The sequence below is a fragment of the Ictidomys tridecemlineatus genome, chromosome 5 (assembly GCF_052094955.1).
Source record: "Ictidomys tridecemlineatus isolate mIctTri1 chromosome 5, mIctTri1.hap1, whole genome shotgun sequence".
Lineage (NCBI taxonomy): Eukaryota > Metazoa > Chordata > Mammalia > Rodentia > Sciuridae > Ictidomys > Ictidomys tridecemlineatus.
The window spans coordinates 18,771,392-18,789,680 of NC_135481.1; the positions used below are offsets into that span (position 1 = coordinate 18,771,392).

Sequence of the window (18,289 nt, forward strand, 5' to 3'; positions counted from 1 at the left end):
AATAGACCCCAAATGTGGTTCCCAAAGAATTGAATTTAAACTTACATATATTAGGTCTGTCTTTTTAAACTTTTTTTCTCCCTCTTGGGATTCAGGGGTGCTTCACCACTGACCTACATTCACAACCCTTTCTTTTTTCTTTTTTCTTCTCTCTTTTGGCTCTAGGGATTGAACCCAGGGGCACTTAACCACTGACCCGCATCCCTACTTCTTTCTTGTAATTTATTTAGAGACACAGTCTCACTGAGTTGCTTACGGCGTCACTGAGTTGCTTAGGGCTTTGTTAAGTTTCAGAGGTTGGCTTCGAACTCATGATCCTGCCTCAGCCTCCCAAGCTGCTGGGATTACAGGTTTGCACCACCATGCCTGGCCCCAGCCCTTTCTTTTTTGAGGCAGGATATCACTAATTTGCTAAGGCAGGCCTTAAACTGATGATCTTCCTGCCTCAACCTTCTGAGTTTCTAGAATTACAGACATATGACACCTCACCCAGCTAAATGATTTTAATACTAAATGATTACAAACAAATTTTAAATATTAATTTTGTCTAGGGAAATATAATTAAATCTTGAGTTTAGATAAAGTAAATATTTCTAAAAGCTAGATCCATTCGAAAAGATTCCAGTGGGTTAATCTTTTCTATCATTTTACCCTTGGTATTTCTCCATTCTCAGTTCCCAATATGGTAAATCCATGGTTCTGATTTCTCTCTGTAAAACTCTGCATTACTATTCAGCAGGAAGAGGATGAAAACTTTAATAGTTTTGCCTGTTTCCACTTGCTAAAACTTCCTTGGATTCTCTGATTTAATTCAGTGAGGGAATAAGTCCTACAGGTATCCACAGATATGATATTAGTAGGCAATATATTATACTTCAAAGGTTTTATTTAGTATGCTTGTTAACATAGTAATATAGAATATTGCACTAAGATATGCCTACAGCAATGCTCATTCTGCTCTTGAAGAACTTTAAATCCCAAGCTTGTGACAATACTTACTCATATAAATTCTACACAAACATACAATATGATAGTTTAGCAACTTTGATACTGTTTCTCTTTTATTCCATCAGCCCCAATTATTTAATAGGTTTTTGGTGGGCATCTGACGCAGAAGAGCTACTTAGCCTAGAAGGTTAGAGAGAATAGATCCTTTTTGAGATTACAAAGAGTCATATTGGCCTTCAAGAGCTATTAAACTAACAGATATGGTATCCTACTACTTACACTAAATCTCAAAATGGCAGTTATTCTTATGTTCTTGAATATGCAGCATATATTTAAGGGAGTTTATTCTCTGCAAACTCTCCAGTGTGACGAGGAAGGAAAATATGAATTAAGATCGACAAAACTGATCTCTCATTCCTTCCAGAAGAACCATATTTAAACTAACTCAATACCACCTTATACTTAAAAGTAAGCAACAAAATTTAAGAGTCAAATCATATTGAATTCTGAAGAAAATGGTCTTCCAGTAAGAGTAGTTCAGATGTATTTATTTGTGTCTAGATTCCAAGGGAATGGTTTAAGGAATATATAGGCTTTAGAAAATATTGTGGTTTAGTGCTGTCATGCTTACTGAATAAAGCTTGTTAGGAGCATAACATTTCCAAAAGAAAGATTAGGCCAGACTGCTAAGTAGCCAAAGTAATTAGAGGTCTTCATAAAAGGAGTATCCTTCTTGGTAAGTGTCCAGTAAAACACCAGAAGATGATTAATTCTCCGTTCTTTCTTTTTCTTGTGGTGCTGGGGATTGAACCCAAGGCCTTGTGCATGCTAGGCAAGCACTTCAGCAACTGAGCTGTATCCCCAGCCCTCCCTTCTTTTTAGAGAGTACTTTTTATTTTCCCTCTGTACTAGATATTGAATCAGTGGCCACTACCACTGAGCTGCATTCCCGGCATCTTTTTTTTTTTTTAAATAGAATCTTACTGTTACTTAAGCTGGCCTCTAACTTGCAGTTCTTTTGCCTCACCCCCGCAAGCTGGGAATAGAGGTGTTTGCCACTGCCCTTTGCTTTAATGGAGTACTTTTTAGTTTTCACTGAGGCTCAGGATTTGCTAATCAAGGCATATTAGTTCACTCAGAGATCACTTGCCTCCTCTAACTGGTGTGTAGTTACCTGACATGCTGCAGGAGCACAGGTGTAGGGGTTGCATGCACAACCTGTCTGCTCTTCAGCACAGAGCTCAGTGCAGGATTGGGCCACTCCTCATTCTGGGGCTTTAACTCTTAGGGAAGCACTGAAACAAACAAGTGCAAACCCGAAAAACCATTTCTTCTGTCCTGTCACCTAGTCACTACTGCTTAACTCTGCTTTTAATTCTCTACTTCATCTTGAAAATTTTTTTCTGCTGCCCACATTCTCCAATATTTTGTGTTTCAGCAGAAACCCTATTTTCTGAGCCATCTCCTTGTAAGATGAGACTTGGTGGTCCTGGAGTAATTCCATCAAAGGGATTGTTTTGTGCCATCCATGGAGGAGTGTTTTATACCATTTTTTAATTTACTCACTTTTTAGAGTTGGGAGTCTGATATATTCACAGACTTCTTAGTAGCTGGGAATGCTGGCATGTGCCTAGGTACCCAGCTCAAGTTGCAAACTTCTAGAATGCTTCATGTGATTTTTTTATCTAAGAGTTTTACAGAATCTATACTTCTAATTTTCCATGGGTATATATAATATTGATCCTTGATGTAATCTTCCAGGTTGTTTGTGTTGTCAGTGATTTTTAAAATATCTCTCATATTTGATCAAGTTTGTATGTAGAATACAAGAAGTCGTTGTTGGCACAAATGATGGAATTGCCTGGAGTAACCCTTGTTTGGCACAAGGAAATTGTTTCTAATTCATTACCTTAATAGAAGGAAGTTTTTAGCTTTGTTGAAATATACATTTCAATAACCTTTCTTGTTGACCCTTTTTTATTGTTTTTGTTCTACACTTGTTAAGGTCTTGTTTTTAATTTTCATTTTTTTCAGTTCTGTGGGTTTAACCCAGGGGCAATTGACCACTGCTGCATTCCCAGGTCTTTTTTTTTTTTTTAATTTTTCAAAAATTTTTTTAGTTATAGGTGTACCCAATACCTTTATTTTATTTATTTATATGTGGTGCTAAGGCTTGAACCCAATGCCTCACATGTGCTAGGTAGGCACTCTACTGCTGAGCCACAACCCTAGTCCCCCCCCAGATCTTCTTTGTTTGTTTTTGGTGAGACAAATTGCTGAGAGTCTTTCTAAGTTGCTGAGGTTTACCTCAAATTGTGATCTTCCTCTCTCAGCATCCCCAGCTCTTTTTATTTTTTGAGACAACTTGCTGAGACTGACTCAACCTTGCCATTGTCTTGCCTCAGTTTCCCAAGTAGTGGGGATTATAGGCGTGCACCACTCTCCCTGGCTTGTCAAGGTCTTCTATACCCCACCCCAAAATTTCTTTTCTTTTTTTTTAAAGGGATATATTTATTTTTAATATTTATTTTTTTAGTTATAGGTGGACACAATATCTTTATTTAATTTTTTATGTGGTGCTGAGGAATTGAACCCAGTACTTCACTGAGTGGTATGTGAGCGCTCTACCTCTGAGCCACAACCTCAGCCCCCAAATTTCTTAAAATGCTTGCCCCATACTTTCTGCCTTTTACTTATTTGCACTAAGAAGAGAAAGAAAGAAAAATTATTTTTCTTGAAAGTGTGATAAAATAAAATATGGTCTAGTATATTCTTTGTTAATCTTTTGGTACTATTCAATCTCTGTTTTTCTCATAGTTGAAGACAGTTAATAAAGCTAATAAGACTGACATGAGAGGCCAAAATGTTTTTTGTAGATGGCAACTTTTAAAAAATTTTGGAGCCATAAAATGAAATGGGTAAAGTTCTTTGTTAATGTAATCAATCAATCAATTTTTAAAATTAACTTTATATGAAGAATAGGATTTGGTAATTTATTTGCCTCAAGAGCAAGATGTTTGTCTTCTGTCAGAACAGTAGCTTTATTTCCAATAGAAATTTGAAATAATTTTCAAGCCACAGATAGAGGTGATAGCTGAGACGTTTTCAGACAGTGTTTCCCACCCTGTTATGTCAGTTAATCCCTGCCAAATGGACCGCAAGGATAGTCTCCATCACCTCTGGTTTTCACCTGTTCACCAATCTTATATATTTTTTCCTAGGTGCTTTTTGTTAGTTTTGCCTGTGATACATTCTATGTTGGATTGCAGCTTTCTTTTTTCCACATTACTTACTGCACAGTACACCAAGCATTTTTACACAAGTAATGCAATCACAACTGAAGATTTTAAAGTGTTTCCCCATTGAGGGGAGGTACCACTTCTTGAGATTCCTGCTTCTGCCTTTGGGGACTTAAAACTCTCCATGTGGACCTCTGCCTTTCAAGTAATGCAGAGAAATTGATCTTGCTGAATGACTCCTCTACCCATGAGCCTCTTGATCGCCGTTTAGATAGGGGTGTGTGGTGTGTGTGAGAGAGATTTAAGAATGAAGTGGTTACATGTTGATCTCCACTGGCTTGCTTGTCTAACAAGCTACTGTGCTGATCATGCCTAATTATAGATCCTGTGTACACAGTGTTGCCTGGAGTACTTTGCAGAGGAAGTTAGTTACACTAGCAGAAAATGTAGTTGTCAGCATCCTTGGTTTCATCTGACTTCTATGCATTCAGCTACTTTGTAAAACTGATGAACAGCCCATTTTACTACATTGGTCTTTAGGTACCAGTCTCAGCCTTTAAATTCCAGAAGTGAATTGCCCTAAAGCTTAGCATTTTAATGAAAAGTATTTTCCAAAGCCATAAAACATCCCCTTAATTCAACTCTATCACTTGGTGATATTGCTTTCAATGGACATAAAAGGCACAGGAGGGCTGTGGTATGAGTCATGTCTTTGCTTGGTTACAGTGGAAGTACTTATGAAGGAATCAGGAATGTTAATTTTTTTCTGTCTTTAAAACGTAAATGCATATTGCTTTGAGAATAGAGGTAGAATGTGACTCTTAGTCTTTGAAAAATGTCTTGCTATTTCATTTAAATAAAAATCTTAATTCTTCCAAGAAATTATTTAGCCAGAATTAATATGAATTAGTACATAGTCCTGTGAATCAGACAGTATTATCAAACCAGAGTTCTGATACATATTTAAATAAAAATAGAAATAATAAGTGATTAGCTCTCAGGGCTTTCTTAACTTTAAAAGCATATGATGTCTGTGGGTATGACTCAGTGGTAGAGTACCTGCTTAGCTTGCACCAGGCCCTGAGTTCATTCCCCACCACACACACAAACACACACACTCAGAATGTGTATGAGTGTACATTCTCAGCAGTTTTTAATATTATCTACCCTTAAAAATATGCAAAAAACAAAGTATAATCATGAGAAGGTAATTAAATTGAATATATATCATAAAACTCAAAACAATACTAAGTGACTTGTATGGATTTTTTTGATCATTTTAAAAGAATTGGAGAACTGACAGCGTTGTGTAGTAGTGTAGAAGCTTAAATATTCTACTTAAATATTACACACAAAAAAGTCCCAGAGAATCTAATAGATATTAGTTATAGATATTACTTCTAATATTAAAAAGAACGGGTGTGTTCTTGGATCTTTAATGGTAGTCAGAATAAATTAAGTGCTATAAGAATATAGACGCCATCAGTAAATTTATATAATAGTATGATTATGTCATATACACCATCTTATTTTGGAAGATAAATACCTGAATGTCTTTTGGCAGAAAAAATGAAGGTAAGATGGTCATGTTGGCCCACACCTGTAACTGCAGCTACTCAAGAGGCTCCGGCAGGAGGATCACAAGTTCCAGCCTAGCCTGGGCAATTTGGCAAGACCCTGCCTCAAAATTTTTTAAAAAGGGGAGTTAAGTGTAGGGGGGATGTAGCATAGTGTTCAAATGCCTCTGACTTCCAATCCCATTACTACAAAGAAAGAAAGAAGAAAAAAGAATGGGAGAGTGACATTTAGGGTATTTTTTATTCTCTCTAATAAGAGGATAGCAGTATAAAACCAAACTCCTCTTCTGTAAGATTATATAGCAAGCAAATTAATAACACCCACCATCTTAAGGCTATCTGCTCATTCTCCAAGGAATATCAGTGAAAACATGACTAGGATCCTCTGTAGTGCTACTACCCACGTTACTTCATTTTCATTAATAACGATGAGTAAGTTGTAGCTGCGTTATGGGAAATGCCTTTTAATTGACTTATGGATGAGCTTTAAGCAACTCTCCTCAGTGAAGTCCTGCAGCAGAATCACGAATAAAAAGCCTCAAATCATTGCTTTCTTACTCTTCCTTTTCTTTAGAATATATTATAGTTACAACATTTTTAAGATTTATAGGATCCTTACTGGTTTTCATACAGAGCAGCAGTATCATATCCCAGCCCCTGCTGTTGTTTATATCAGCAGCAATTAAAATTTGATTTATTAATCCCTCTTTGCTGCCTCTCCAACTACTCATTTTTCATTTTTGTAGAGCCTTAGGATTGTTACAGCTGAGCATGATGATGTTAACACCTCCTCAGCCATCTGGCACAGGGGAAGAGGCACCTAAACAGATTCTTCAGAACAAAAGTCACATATGAGCAAGATCAGAATAGTATGAAATCTAAAAAAAAACAGATAAAGAAGGAATGAAGAGAGCCTGAATGACAGCAAAGGTGAAAGCAGAATCCAAAGAGGTTTTTAACTGGAGGCCCTCCTTTTGCAGAGAAAAGATCTGCCTTTTGCTTTCTAGGAGAAAATAATTCATAGTTTTCATGTAAACTTTTTCTAATTTCAAACTAGAGGCTGTTAACTAGAGGAACCAGAAAATAATCAAGACTTTTTATCTCCCCATCATTTATTCTTGACATATGAATCTGTTTTTTTTTTTTTAAGAGAGAGTGGGGGAGAGAGAGAGAGAGAGAGAGAGAGAGAATTTTTAATATTTATTTTTTAGTTCTCGGCGGACACAACATCTTTGTTGGTATGTGGTGCTGAGGATCGAACCCAGGCCGCACGCATGCCAGGCGAGCGCGCTACCGCTTGAGCCACATCCCCAGCCCCATGAATCTGTTTTTTGAAAAGATAATTTGTTCATTCTTTTAGATAAGAAAGCATATTCCTGCCACTGCTCCTTTTATCTTAGTAGAAAGTCTCATGGAGGTTAATGTTGAGAGTAGTAGATTCCTTATTTAAGGGAAAGGCATATTATTCTTGATTCCTAATCCAGGGATTTTCTTTATTTACTACTATCTGTTCAGATCTTTAATCAGTGAAATGATTTGTAAATATGAGTCTTCCTTTGTTCAACAGTCTTAAAATTCTGAATTTGGTCTGCTCAGTGGCTACTGAAATTTTACTAATGTGGAAGCGAAAAGGTGATTCCAGCTTTGAATGTTCCCCTTTGCCTCCTGCTTTTGGTCATTACTGGTTTTTGTGTGTCTGGAAGAGGATGGTGTGCTATAGTCTCGTGTATTGGCTCATCAGGCTGAGATGAATGTAGCCATGCTAACTTTTTCTTAGTGCTTTGCAGCAGTGGTTAGTTTAAAATCCAAACCAAAAACAAAACTTTCAGGGGCACTAATGTACTTGATTTTGTTTATGCTTGCTGTTGCTTCACCTTTCCTTCCATATCTTGCTGACATGCTTCCTAATGCCTGAGCAGACTGCATCGTCAGAGCGCCGAGGAGAGTGGGAAATCCAGCCCAGCCGGCAGACCAATACCTCATACCTGACGTCTCACTTGGCTGCAGACCGCCATGGGGGATCAGTGCAGGTACTTAACTGCCTTTATTGCCTTTCCTGGCATTCCCAGCTTGGCTGGTAGAATGTTGGCTTGCTTCTGAAACTTGGGTTCCTTTAAAATGGACACTTAAGAGCAAGTGTGAGCTGCTTCTATAGTTAACTTAATATCTGGGTGCTGTTTTTTGTCTGGATGATGTTTTGAATCAAGAGTCACTTGTTGAGATAATCGCTTCTTGTTGTTATTGACTAAGAAATATCTATTTGATTTCTGATACTGAGATAACCTAGTCCGACAACCTGATCCATTCATGATAAACTATAGAAATAACATCAAAATAGTATTGTGTTCATGTCAAGTCTGTGAACTGTAAAGACCCGGCATATAACATAAGTACTCTTTGGATAGAGGACCAAAGGACTGCAGGTTTAGCTCATTCCATGATGATATGTACTTTAGCACATGATAAGCTGAGAATGCTGATTGGCATAAGTCATTTGGTTTGGAGTAGGTACCCAGGATGTTGGATTTTTTCCCCTTTTCTCCCTGATATATGTGTGGTCTTAGAAAATTACTTTTGATTTCTTTTTGGCTAGGTTGAGAGTCTTTTCCCCATTTAATACCAAGAACATCTTGCATCTTTTAGCTTTTTATATACTATTTTTTTAAAAAATCTTAATCTGAATATTTTTTGCATACTGGTAAGTGACATTACCAGTGAAGGTACACAGTGAACCCTTTGCATACAGAAGTGCATCTGGATAGTCTTGATCTTCTAGATATGCTTTTACAAAGAGTGATTCATTGAAAGATCTTCTTTTTCACAGAAGGCTAGGAGACACCTTTGGCCCTGTAAAGACCTTATGTGGGCATTGAGGGAAAGAAGTCCTAGGAATTTCTATGTAAAATTGATAGATTGAGTACATAGTTCTTATTTCATTTCACCCTCTCCTGAAACAATGGTAAAGTAATTTTTTTAAAGGCATAAGTCTATATAAAGATGGAAGAACACAGAAGAGAAAGCAACAACATATTGGAAGTTGCAAAGCAGATGAGCAATTTTTAAATGATTTATGAGTCCCAAGAAAATTGAATCCTGGAGGTCAGGTAGAAGTGCTAGGGACTGAATTGGAGAGGGTTTGGTTACATGTGTTTGTGATTATGTCAGGGTGTTGTATCATAACTAAAAAGAATAAAATTTTAAAAATAAAAATAAATGAAGAAAATTGAATTCTCAGCCAGTAAAGGGAAGTGCTGAAAATTAGCCTGTTGACACTGGGAAATTCCCTAAAGACTCAGGAATTGGCTGTCTGTAGTGGATGGGGGGTAGAGATGTTGTACTATAGTTAGAAAAATTGGTCGAAAGTTGTTTAAGGGGACTGGGGTTGTGGCTCAGTGGTAGAGCACTTGTCTAGCATGTGAGGCACTGGGTTTGATTTTCCGCATCACATATAAATAAGTAAATAAAATAAAGGTCCATGAACAACTAACAAAAACATTTTTTTAAAAAAATTTGTTTAAGAACTCATGTATCCCTAGATGCTCTTCTCTCTCCAGCAAAAATTAAACATAGGGGCTGGAGTGGTGGCTCAGTGGTAGAGCACTTGCCTAGCACGTGGGAGGCACGGGTTCGATTCTCAGCACTGCATATAAATAAATAAAATAAAGGTCCATTTACAACTTAAAAAAATTAAAAAATAAATCAAGGATTTATTCTTTAGAAAAAGCAAAAGAGAAGGTCTCTGGACTAAGGGATATAAGATACCTTTGAAGACAAGGTACTGTATTGAGAAGAGGGAGATTAAATGAATGTATATACTTCCTGCCTGCCTTCCTTTTAATGCTTCAGAAAGCTGGTATTCAGGTTTGTATCTTCCAGGCAAAATATTTTTTTAGAATTTTGTCATTTACTTATTGATTTTACATTTTGTGATGCTGTGGATCAAAAACCCAGGGTTTCCTGCATGCTAGGAAAGCCCTCTATCACTGAGCTGTACCCCTAGCTCCAGCAAGGGATTGAAAGAATGTGCTCTAAAAACTAACCAACCCTAAAGAAAAATCTAAGGATACTGACAGCAAGGTTTCCTCACTGAAATGGCCAACTAGATCACTAGTACAATTCATATATGTCAAGTCTAGCTATGTTCTCACAGTGCCAATTAGTGTGCAGCTCTCCACTTTTAAAATGATAGATAATCAAGAGTTATCAGACTTCCAAAGAAAGCCTTTAATAAGAAAGAGACTAGGGCTGGGGATGTGGCTCAAGCGGTAGCGCGCTCGCCTGGCATGCGTGCAGCCCGGGTTCGATCCTCAGCACCACATACCAACAAAGATGTTGTGTCCACCGAGAACTAAAAAAAATAAATAAATATTAAAAATTCTCTCTCTCTCTCCCCTCTCTCATTCTCTCTTTAAAAAAAGAAAAAAAGAAAGAGACTAAAGCAAACAACAGCAGCATTGTTTTTTAAATATATATATATATATATATATGGAAAAAGAGAGCTCTTGGTAATTAAAAAATATATAACAAAAATTTAAAACACATTAAATTGTAATATAAAGTTGAAGAAGTCTCTGAGAAGGTAGAACAGAGAAAGATAGTTGAAAAATAGGAGAAAAAAAGTAGATAAAGATTCGAGGAGAACCTAGGACATATAGTTCTAAGTTTAGAAACTTCAGAAAGAGAACAGAGAAAGTGAAGGGAGGAAATCGTTAACAAAATAATCCCTAGAAGTAGTGAAGATTGATTTTCAGGTCAAAAGGACCCACTGAGAACACAGCATAATGGATAATAGAACCACACAAGGTATATCATTGTGAAATTTCAGAACACTGAAAATAAAGAGAAGATCCTTCAGGCTTCCAGAGAGAGAAAAATCATATGCAAAGGAAAGATCAGAAATTACTATAGCTTTGAATCTCTGAACAGCAGTACTAGAAGCTACAAGGCAGTGAATGATGCCTACAAAAATCTGAGGGAAAATTATTTCCAACCTAGAAATTCTATACTCAACTAAACTGTCAGTCTGGTGCATAAAGGTGTTTGTGGGTTTTTTGTTGTTGTTGTTTTGTTTTTTAATGTTTATTTTTTTTAAGTTTTAGATGGACACAATACCTTTATTTTTTTATTTTTTTATGTGGTGCTGAAGATCGAACCCAGTGCCTCACACATGCTAGGCAAAGCACTCTGCCACTGAGCTGCAACCCCAGCCCTGTTTGTTTTTTATTTTTTCTCTTTTGGTTCTGGGAACTTAGCTCAGTGGCTCTTTACCACTGGGCTACATTCCTAGATCTTTTTATTTTTTATTTTGAGACAGGATCTCATTAAATTGCTTAGGACCTTTCTGAGTTGCTGGAGCTGGCTTTGAATTTGTAATCCTCCTGTCTTAGCCTTCTAAGTCACTGAAATTTAGCGTGTACCACCATTTCCCCTCATGAAGATCTTTTAAAACATCTGTACTATCAAACATTTTACTTCTCATTAACCTTTTCATGTGAAGCTACAAGAGGATGTACAAAGGGAATTTCTAATGTAATGGTAAAGTTAAGAGATCCTGCGGGGACAACTGTATGCCAGTAGAAGTTGTCAGGAGGCTTTGAGAACAGTTTTCACTAAAAATGGTGAAAATGGCTAGGATACTGGTATGTCATAATATCATGAAAGAAGCTATTTAAAATGAATAAAAGGGAGCTGGGGGTGTACTTCAGTGATAGAGCATTTGTGTAGCATGTGTAAGGCCCTGGGTTTGATCCCCAGCACTACAATCAATAAGAGTTTGGGTAAAATTAGTGATTAGCAATTAATATATAAAAAGCTAAGTAAAAATGAATTTTAATATATATATATATATGTATATATATATTAGTTGTAGTTGGACACAATACCTTTATTTTACTTATTTATTTTTATGTGGTGCTGAGGATCGAACCCAGGTCCTCGCACATGCTAGGTGATCACTCTACCGCTGAACTACAACCCCAGCCCCTTAAAAATATTTTTTAATTTTAAAAAAGAAGTGCACAAAAGAAAAGATAACGATGATGTATTCCATAGTTCAGTTGTAAATAGATTTTAATAGTCATAATGTGAACACTCAGGAATTATCTAGTCAAAATAAACTATATTGGGATAATAAAATGATGGAAAAGGTATGCTTGTGAATGTAATGCTTAAAAATGAAAAATAAAAATGTACGTTATTTGAAGATACATAATTAAGAAAGACATCAACTGGGGCTGGGGATGTGGCTGAAGCAGTAGCGTGCTCACCTGGCATGTGTGGGGTGCTGGGTTCAATCCTCAGCACCACATAAAAATAAAATAAAGATATGTGTCCACCTAAAACTAAAAATAAATATAAAAGAAAAAGAAAGACATCAACTATAAGGAAGGGGATGGTAGTGTGGGGGAAAGAGACTACTATTTTTCCCAATAGTCTTCCTATACTGATAAAACTAATAAAAATAAAACATAATTAGAGAGAGAGAGAGAGAGAAAGTGTGTGTGTGTGTGTGTGTGTGTGTGTGTGTGTGATATCTACCCTTTGGAGCTGGTGAATCCAGTTTCAGATAAATATCCCTCAGAAATGTACAAATTCTTAAAGATTTATGTTCTGGAATAGAACTGTCCAAATAAAATGAATCATATCTGTAATTTTAAATTTTATAGTAGCCACATTAAAAAAGGAACAGGTTGGGGCTGGAGTTGTGGCTCAGCAGTAGAGCGCCCACCTCGCACTTGTGAGACTCTGGGTTCAATCCTCAGTACCACATAAAAATAAATAAACAAAATAAAGATATTGTGCCCATGTATAACTAAAAAAATTTAAAAAGAAAGAAAGAAACAGGTGGGGCTGGGATTGTGGCTCAGCGGTAGAGCGCTTGCCTAGCATGGGCGGGACCCGGGTTCAATTCTCAGCACCACATTAAAAAAAAAAAGGCTTTGTGACCGTCTACAAAAAAGATTCTCTCTCTCTCTCTCTCTCTCTCTCTCTCTCTCTCTCTCTCTCTCTCTCTCTCTCTCTCTCTCAAAAAAAAAAAAAAGGTGAAACTGATTGTAGTAATATCTACATGTAGTCAATAAGAAATACTAAGGAGATGTTTTATTTATTTTTTTAAATGGAGTCTTTGAGGTCTAGTGTGTATTTTACTCTTATAGGAATCTCAGTTTGTATTAGCCTGATTTTAGGGAACCACATGTGGCTAGTAGCTAATATATTGAACATAGCAGTTCTAGAATCTTTATTGCCAGCTTCTTTGTAATATCAGAATATTAAAGGCAGCTGAATGTTCATCAGGTCAGCATTAACCAAACAATTACTTTTATGCAGTTGAAAGAGATCTTTGGGTATTGTGGGAAATCAGGTGAGAATGCATGTACTAATGTATACAAAGAAAAACAATATAGAGTAGGAATAAACATACAGCCATTGCTGGCCATTAGTGGTACACACTTGTAATATCAGTCTGGAGAAAAGGCAGAAAGGACTACAAGTTTGAGACCAGCCTGGGCAACTTAGTGAAACCCTATCTCAAATTAAACAGAACAGGGAATGTAGCCCAGTGATAGAGAGCTTGCCTAGTCTGTGCAAATCCTTGAGTTCAAAAAAGGTTGGGGGGAGTGGTGGAAATCACCTCATAGGCATATGCAGACAGTAAAATCTGTCAGAGATGTGTCCTAGAAAACAGGGGTTCTCATTTAGACAATGTTTGTACTCTCCATTTGGGAGATATCTTTTGATTAAAATTTGAGCCCAATTAGAGTATCTCTGGCAGCACTTTTGAAAAATGCATATTTTATCTTCCTGTAAATTAAGTTCTGCCAGCTTCCTTAGCCTTTGGATAGAGGGACAGCCATTTGCACCATCTACCTAATATTGTACAAAGTTCTGCTGTTCTCATTATATCTTGATTCTTTGGGCTTATACCACTTGTAGCTCTGGCATTTGTAAATGCATAAAAGGCTCTGCTTTTTCAAATCAAATCAGCAATACCTTTCTAACACAACAGATCTCCAGATATTTCTAAGTTGTCTCACTTTCTAGGGGTAATGTCGTAAAACATGCTTAGCCTGATGGAAAGCCTGCAAGACACCCTTACCCTGGGAATAAGTGCAGAATCCCAAGATTAGAAGAGTTTGTTCTGATAAAGCACATGGACACTCCTGTTTCAACCTATTTAATGGGCATACCCACTGGTTCTTATCCTAACAGTATTTCCATAGATCTTCTCAGTGAAGATGAGATGTTAAGAAGACAATGTATTTTTTCTCTTATCAAAAAATTAAAGGGAAAAAAATAAAGGGGGGCTTTGGATATAGCTCAACTGGGTTTGATCCTCTAACACCATATTTAAAAAAAAAACAAAGTTGTGTTCATGTACAATTAAAAATATATAAAACAATTACAATTAAGGTTGCTGGGTGTGGTGACCCACACCTATAATCTCAGCAACTTAGTGAGGCCCTAAACAACTCAGCAAGGCCCTATCTCTAATAAAATATTAAAAAGGGCTGAGAATGTGGCTCAGTGGTTAAGTGCCCCTAGGTTCAATCCCTGGTACCAAAAATAAAAAAGTTGTTTAAAATATATAGGAACTTAGTGAGGCCCTAGGCAATTTAGGGAGAGCTGTGTCAGAAGAAAAAGGAGCTGAGGATGTGACTCGGTAATTAAGCACCCCTGAGTTCAATCACTACCAATAAACAAAGAAACAAATAAATAAAATGTGTGTGTATACATATATGTGTATATATTTAATACATATAGCATTTGGATAGAGGAAAGCCATTTGTACCATTTACCTACTTTACCTTTACTTATTTGTACCACATACCACACACATGAAATTTCTTGAAATCTCTTAAGATCAAGAACAAGGGCTTGCAACTTAAGACTGACACATCAGCTGAAGTACTGTTTATTTTGGTATACAACTCTGATTTTTCCTCACAGTGATATTTTGAAAAATGGGACTAATAATTCAAATTTTTTGGGAATCCTTCAAGGAATATTATCAATATCAAGGAGTATTACCAATATTAAGAAGTAAAAGACATCTGGGTATGGTGGTACCAACCTGTAGTCCCAAAGACTCAGGAAGCTGAAGCAGAATGATTGCAAATTCAAGGCAATTTAGTGAGACTCTAAGTAACATAGAGAGACCCTGTCTCAAAATAAAAAATAAAGGGGGCTAGGGACTTAGCTCGCTGTTAAAGCACCCCTGGATTCATTCCCCAGTACAAAAAAAAGAAAAAGAAGAAGTAGTAGTAGTAGTAGTAGTGAAAGTCAAAAATAATACTTTGGGGGCTGGGGCTGTAGTTCAGTGGTTCAGTGGTAGAGCACTTTCCTCACAGGTGTGAGGCCCTGGGTTCAATCCTTAGCACCAAGTAAAAATAAATAAATGAATAAATAAAGATATTGTGTCCATTTAACAAACCAAAAAAAATTTGTAAATAATACTTCATATTAGTCTTTCTCATGGCTAATCCTATAAAATATTACTTTAATTTTGTGTAATATAGCCAGATGAATGTGTAATTAATATTAATAGTGATTATAAAAAATTATGTAATATTCCAGGTATGCAAGTAAATCATTTTTTAATGAAGTTAAACCAAAAATTAGAAAAATAATGGCAATGACATTGTTTAAAATATCAGTATTCAGGCTAGTCACTGTGACACATACCTGTAAGATAGCTAGCTTTCTATGGGAAGACTGCTTGAGCCCAGGAGTTTAATGCCAGATTGAGCCACATTGTAAGAACCCCCTCCCCTCCAGAAAAGAAAGAATGTGTCAATTTATTACATTCATAAAGTTCTTTACAGTTTTTCAGATCTCTTTGCTAGATGTCATTGTATTTAACTGCCATGATATTTATGATGTAAATAGGGCTGAGGCTGTTTGCTTTCTTACAGAATTAGTAAACAAGTCTCACCTAAGATGTTGACGGTAGAGCTGGGCCTGGAATCCATATCTCTGTCACACCAGTGTTCCACTACACATCCAGACAACAGTTCAGTGATTTGACAAAGTACCTTCAACTCGAAATAATTAAGTGAATGCTGGATTCATAGCTGTTGATTCCCCAGGCTTGTTTTAGTGCAGTTAAGTTTAAGGGCAGAAAACTGGCGAAAAGTTTCCCATTCCTGCCTGAATTATTTGAGGCCATATGCTCATTGATATAGGCAAGATGTCTAGTTTGTAAAATGGAAATAACCTCTTCTTCTTTTGATCACCCAAGAACTTTGATTGTGGGCTGAGTAGTAATTCATAGGGAAGAGAAAATAGAAAGTGTAAGACATGTGAAATGCTGTGAACAGGTGCTATGACCCAATATCACCAGGTAATTCTCAGTGTGATGTTTATTACTACTTCATTCATATAAGTAGAAGCCAAGCCATTTTTATATAACATCTTGTCTAGTTCCTTAATTGTTCTTCAAAAAACTTACTATGCTTTCTCCTGTAACTCTTGTGCTAAATGAATTTACTGTTATTAACACTAACGTGCAATCAGAAGCAAATGTAGAACTGAGTAAATGTAGTATAGTGTTAAGAGTATTTCTGTGATTCTCTATTTGTAAACCTTTTCTCTTCAACTTTTTGTTTTTGCTGGGTTTTTGCCTCCAGTTTTTTTGTTTGATGGTTGTTGGCTTTTTGTTGTTGTTGTTGTTTTGTGGTACTGGGGATTGAACCCAGGGGCACTTAACCACTGAGCCACATCCCCAGCCCTTTTTATATTTTATTGGATACAATGTGTCACTGGGTGCTAAGGGCCTCACTGAATTGCCCAGTCTGTCTTTAAACTCACAATATTCCTGCCTCAGCCTCCTGAGCTGCTAGGATTACAAGCATTGCCTTTTCTCCAGTTTTAGCTTGAAGTTTTCAAATCCACAGGAAAGTTGAGAAAATACTTGAACTAGATTACCAAATCGTTAAGATTTTTGCCACACTTGCTTTAATTTTCTCTCTGTGTATGCTTGCCTAATCATTTGAAAATAAGTTGCAGCAATCATTACATCTTACCCCATATACTTCAGCCTGCATCTCCTAAGAAGATATTCTCTCATGTAGCCAAGAACACCATTGTCATTTCTAAGAAAAGTAATAATTTCATAATCTTCATCACATTTCCCTCAATTCCTGTTGTCCCCAAAATCACTATTATAGTTTTTAAGTTCTAAACAAGATACATGCATTGCATGGGTTGTTAGGCCTCTTCAGTCTCCTTCAATCCCTTAGTCTCCTAATCTTATTTATACACACACACACACACACACACACACACACATAATTAATTTATTTTAGTTATAGATGGACACGGTACTTTTAGTTAATTTATTTATGTTTATGTGGTGCTGAGGATAGAACCCAATGACTCTCACATGCAAGGCAAACACTCTACCACTGAGCTACAACTCCAGCCTTCCTAATCCCTTTTAATCTATAGCAGTCACCAGTTTTGTTTTGTTTTTTTTAAAAGAAGGAACAAGAATACTTTGCTGTATAGTATTAATCATGCCAAATGATTATACATATGATCAGGTTATCCACTATTCAGAGATGCTAAATTTAATTAGTAGTAGAAATTTGGGTCTCCCTCACACAAAGTCCAAATTTAATGTTGTAGGAGTTTTTTGAGTTTGTTTTTTTTTATTGTTTTGTTTTGTTTTTGATATTAGGGATTGAACCTAGGGGTGCTCTACCATTGAGATATATCCTTATCCCTTTTTATTTGAGATAGTCTCACTAAGTTGCTTAGAGTCTCTCCAGATTTCTTCTTTTCCTTTTTAAAATTTTTTATTAGTTATTGATGGACCTTTATTCATTTATTTGTTTATATGTGGTGTTAAGAATCAAACCCAGTGCCTCACACATGCTAGGCAAGTGCGCTACCATTGAGCCATAACCCCTCTCTCCAGATTTCTGAGGCTGACCTGAAACTTGGATCCAGCTGTAGTTTTTTCACTAACTATACAGCATTATTTTAAATTTTTAAAATATTTTTTAGTTGTAGGTAGACAAAATACCTTTATTTTATTTTATTAATATGTGGTGCTGAGGATCGAACTCAGGGCCTCACACGTTAGGCAAGCGCTCTACCGCTGAGTCACAACCCCAGCTCCACATTATTTTAATTTTTAAAAAATCTTATGTAAGAGCAGTAATTATTCTGGTTTAGAAATAATGGTGACTGTAAATTGCTGATGGGTAGTATTCATTCTGTCTTCCCCAAAGGCTGCTCTACCAACTTTTTCCTCCTACCTTCTTCTTTATGTAAAATGGAAATAACCTCTTTTTCCTTTGATCACCCAAGAATTTTGATTGTGGACTGAATTCATAGGGAAGAGAAATTAGAAAGTGTAAGACATATGAAATGCTAGGAAATTTTTGTGGTCTAGCTGCTAGTAAGCACCTAAAGCTAGAGATAGGTATAAGTAAACATTTATAGGCTGGGGTTGTAGCTCATTGATAGAGTACTTAATTAGTATGCAAAAGGTCCTGTGTTCAATCCCCAGAACTACAAAAA

General features: G+C 36.5%; 1 protein-coding gene across 11 annotated transcripts in view; it reads left to right on the plus strand.

Annotated features, from left to right (window-relative positions):
- The window catches only part of Csnk1g1 (casein kinase 1 gamma 1), a 153,885-nt gene that overhangs the window by 120,046 nt on the left and 15,550 nt on the right, over positions 1 to 18,289 (plus strand). For 9 of the 11 annotated variants that reach the window (XM_078048904.1, XM_040274161.2, XM_078048901.1 and 6 more), the window contains one exon: positions 7,684 to 7,794. The exons of the other annotated variants lie outside the window; for them this stretch is intronic. In XM_078048904.1, the coding sequence (XP_077905030.1) occupies positions 7,684 to 7,794 (111 nt within the window). The remainder of the gene's footprint in view (positions 1 to 7,683; positions 7,795 to 18,289) is intronic. 11 annotated transcript variants of the gene reach the window in all.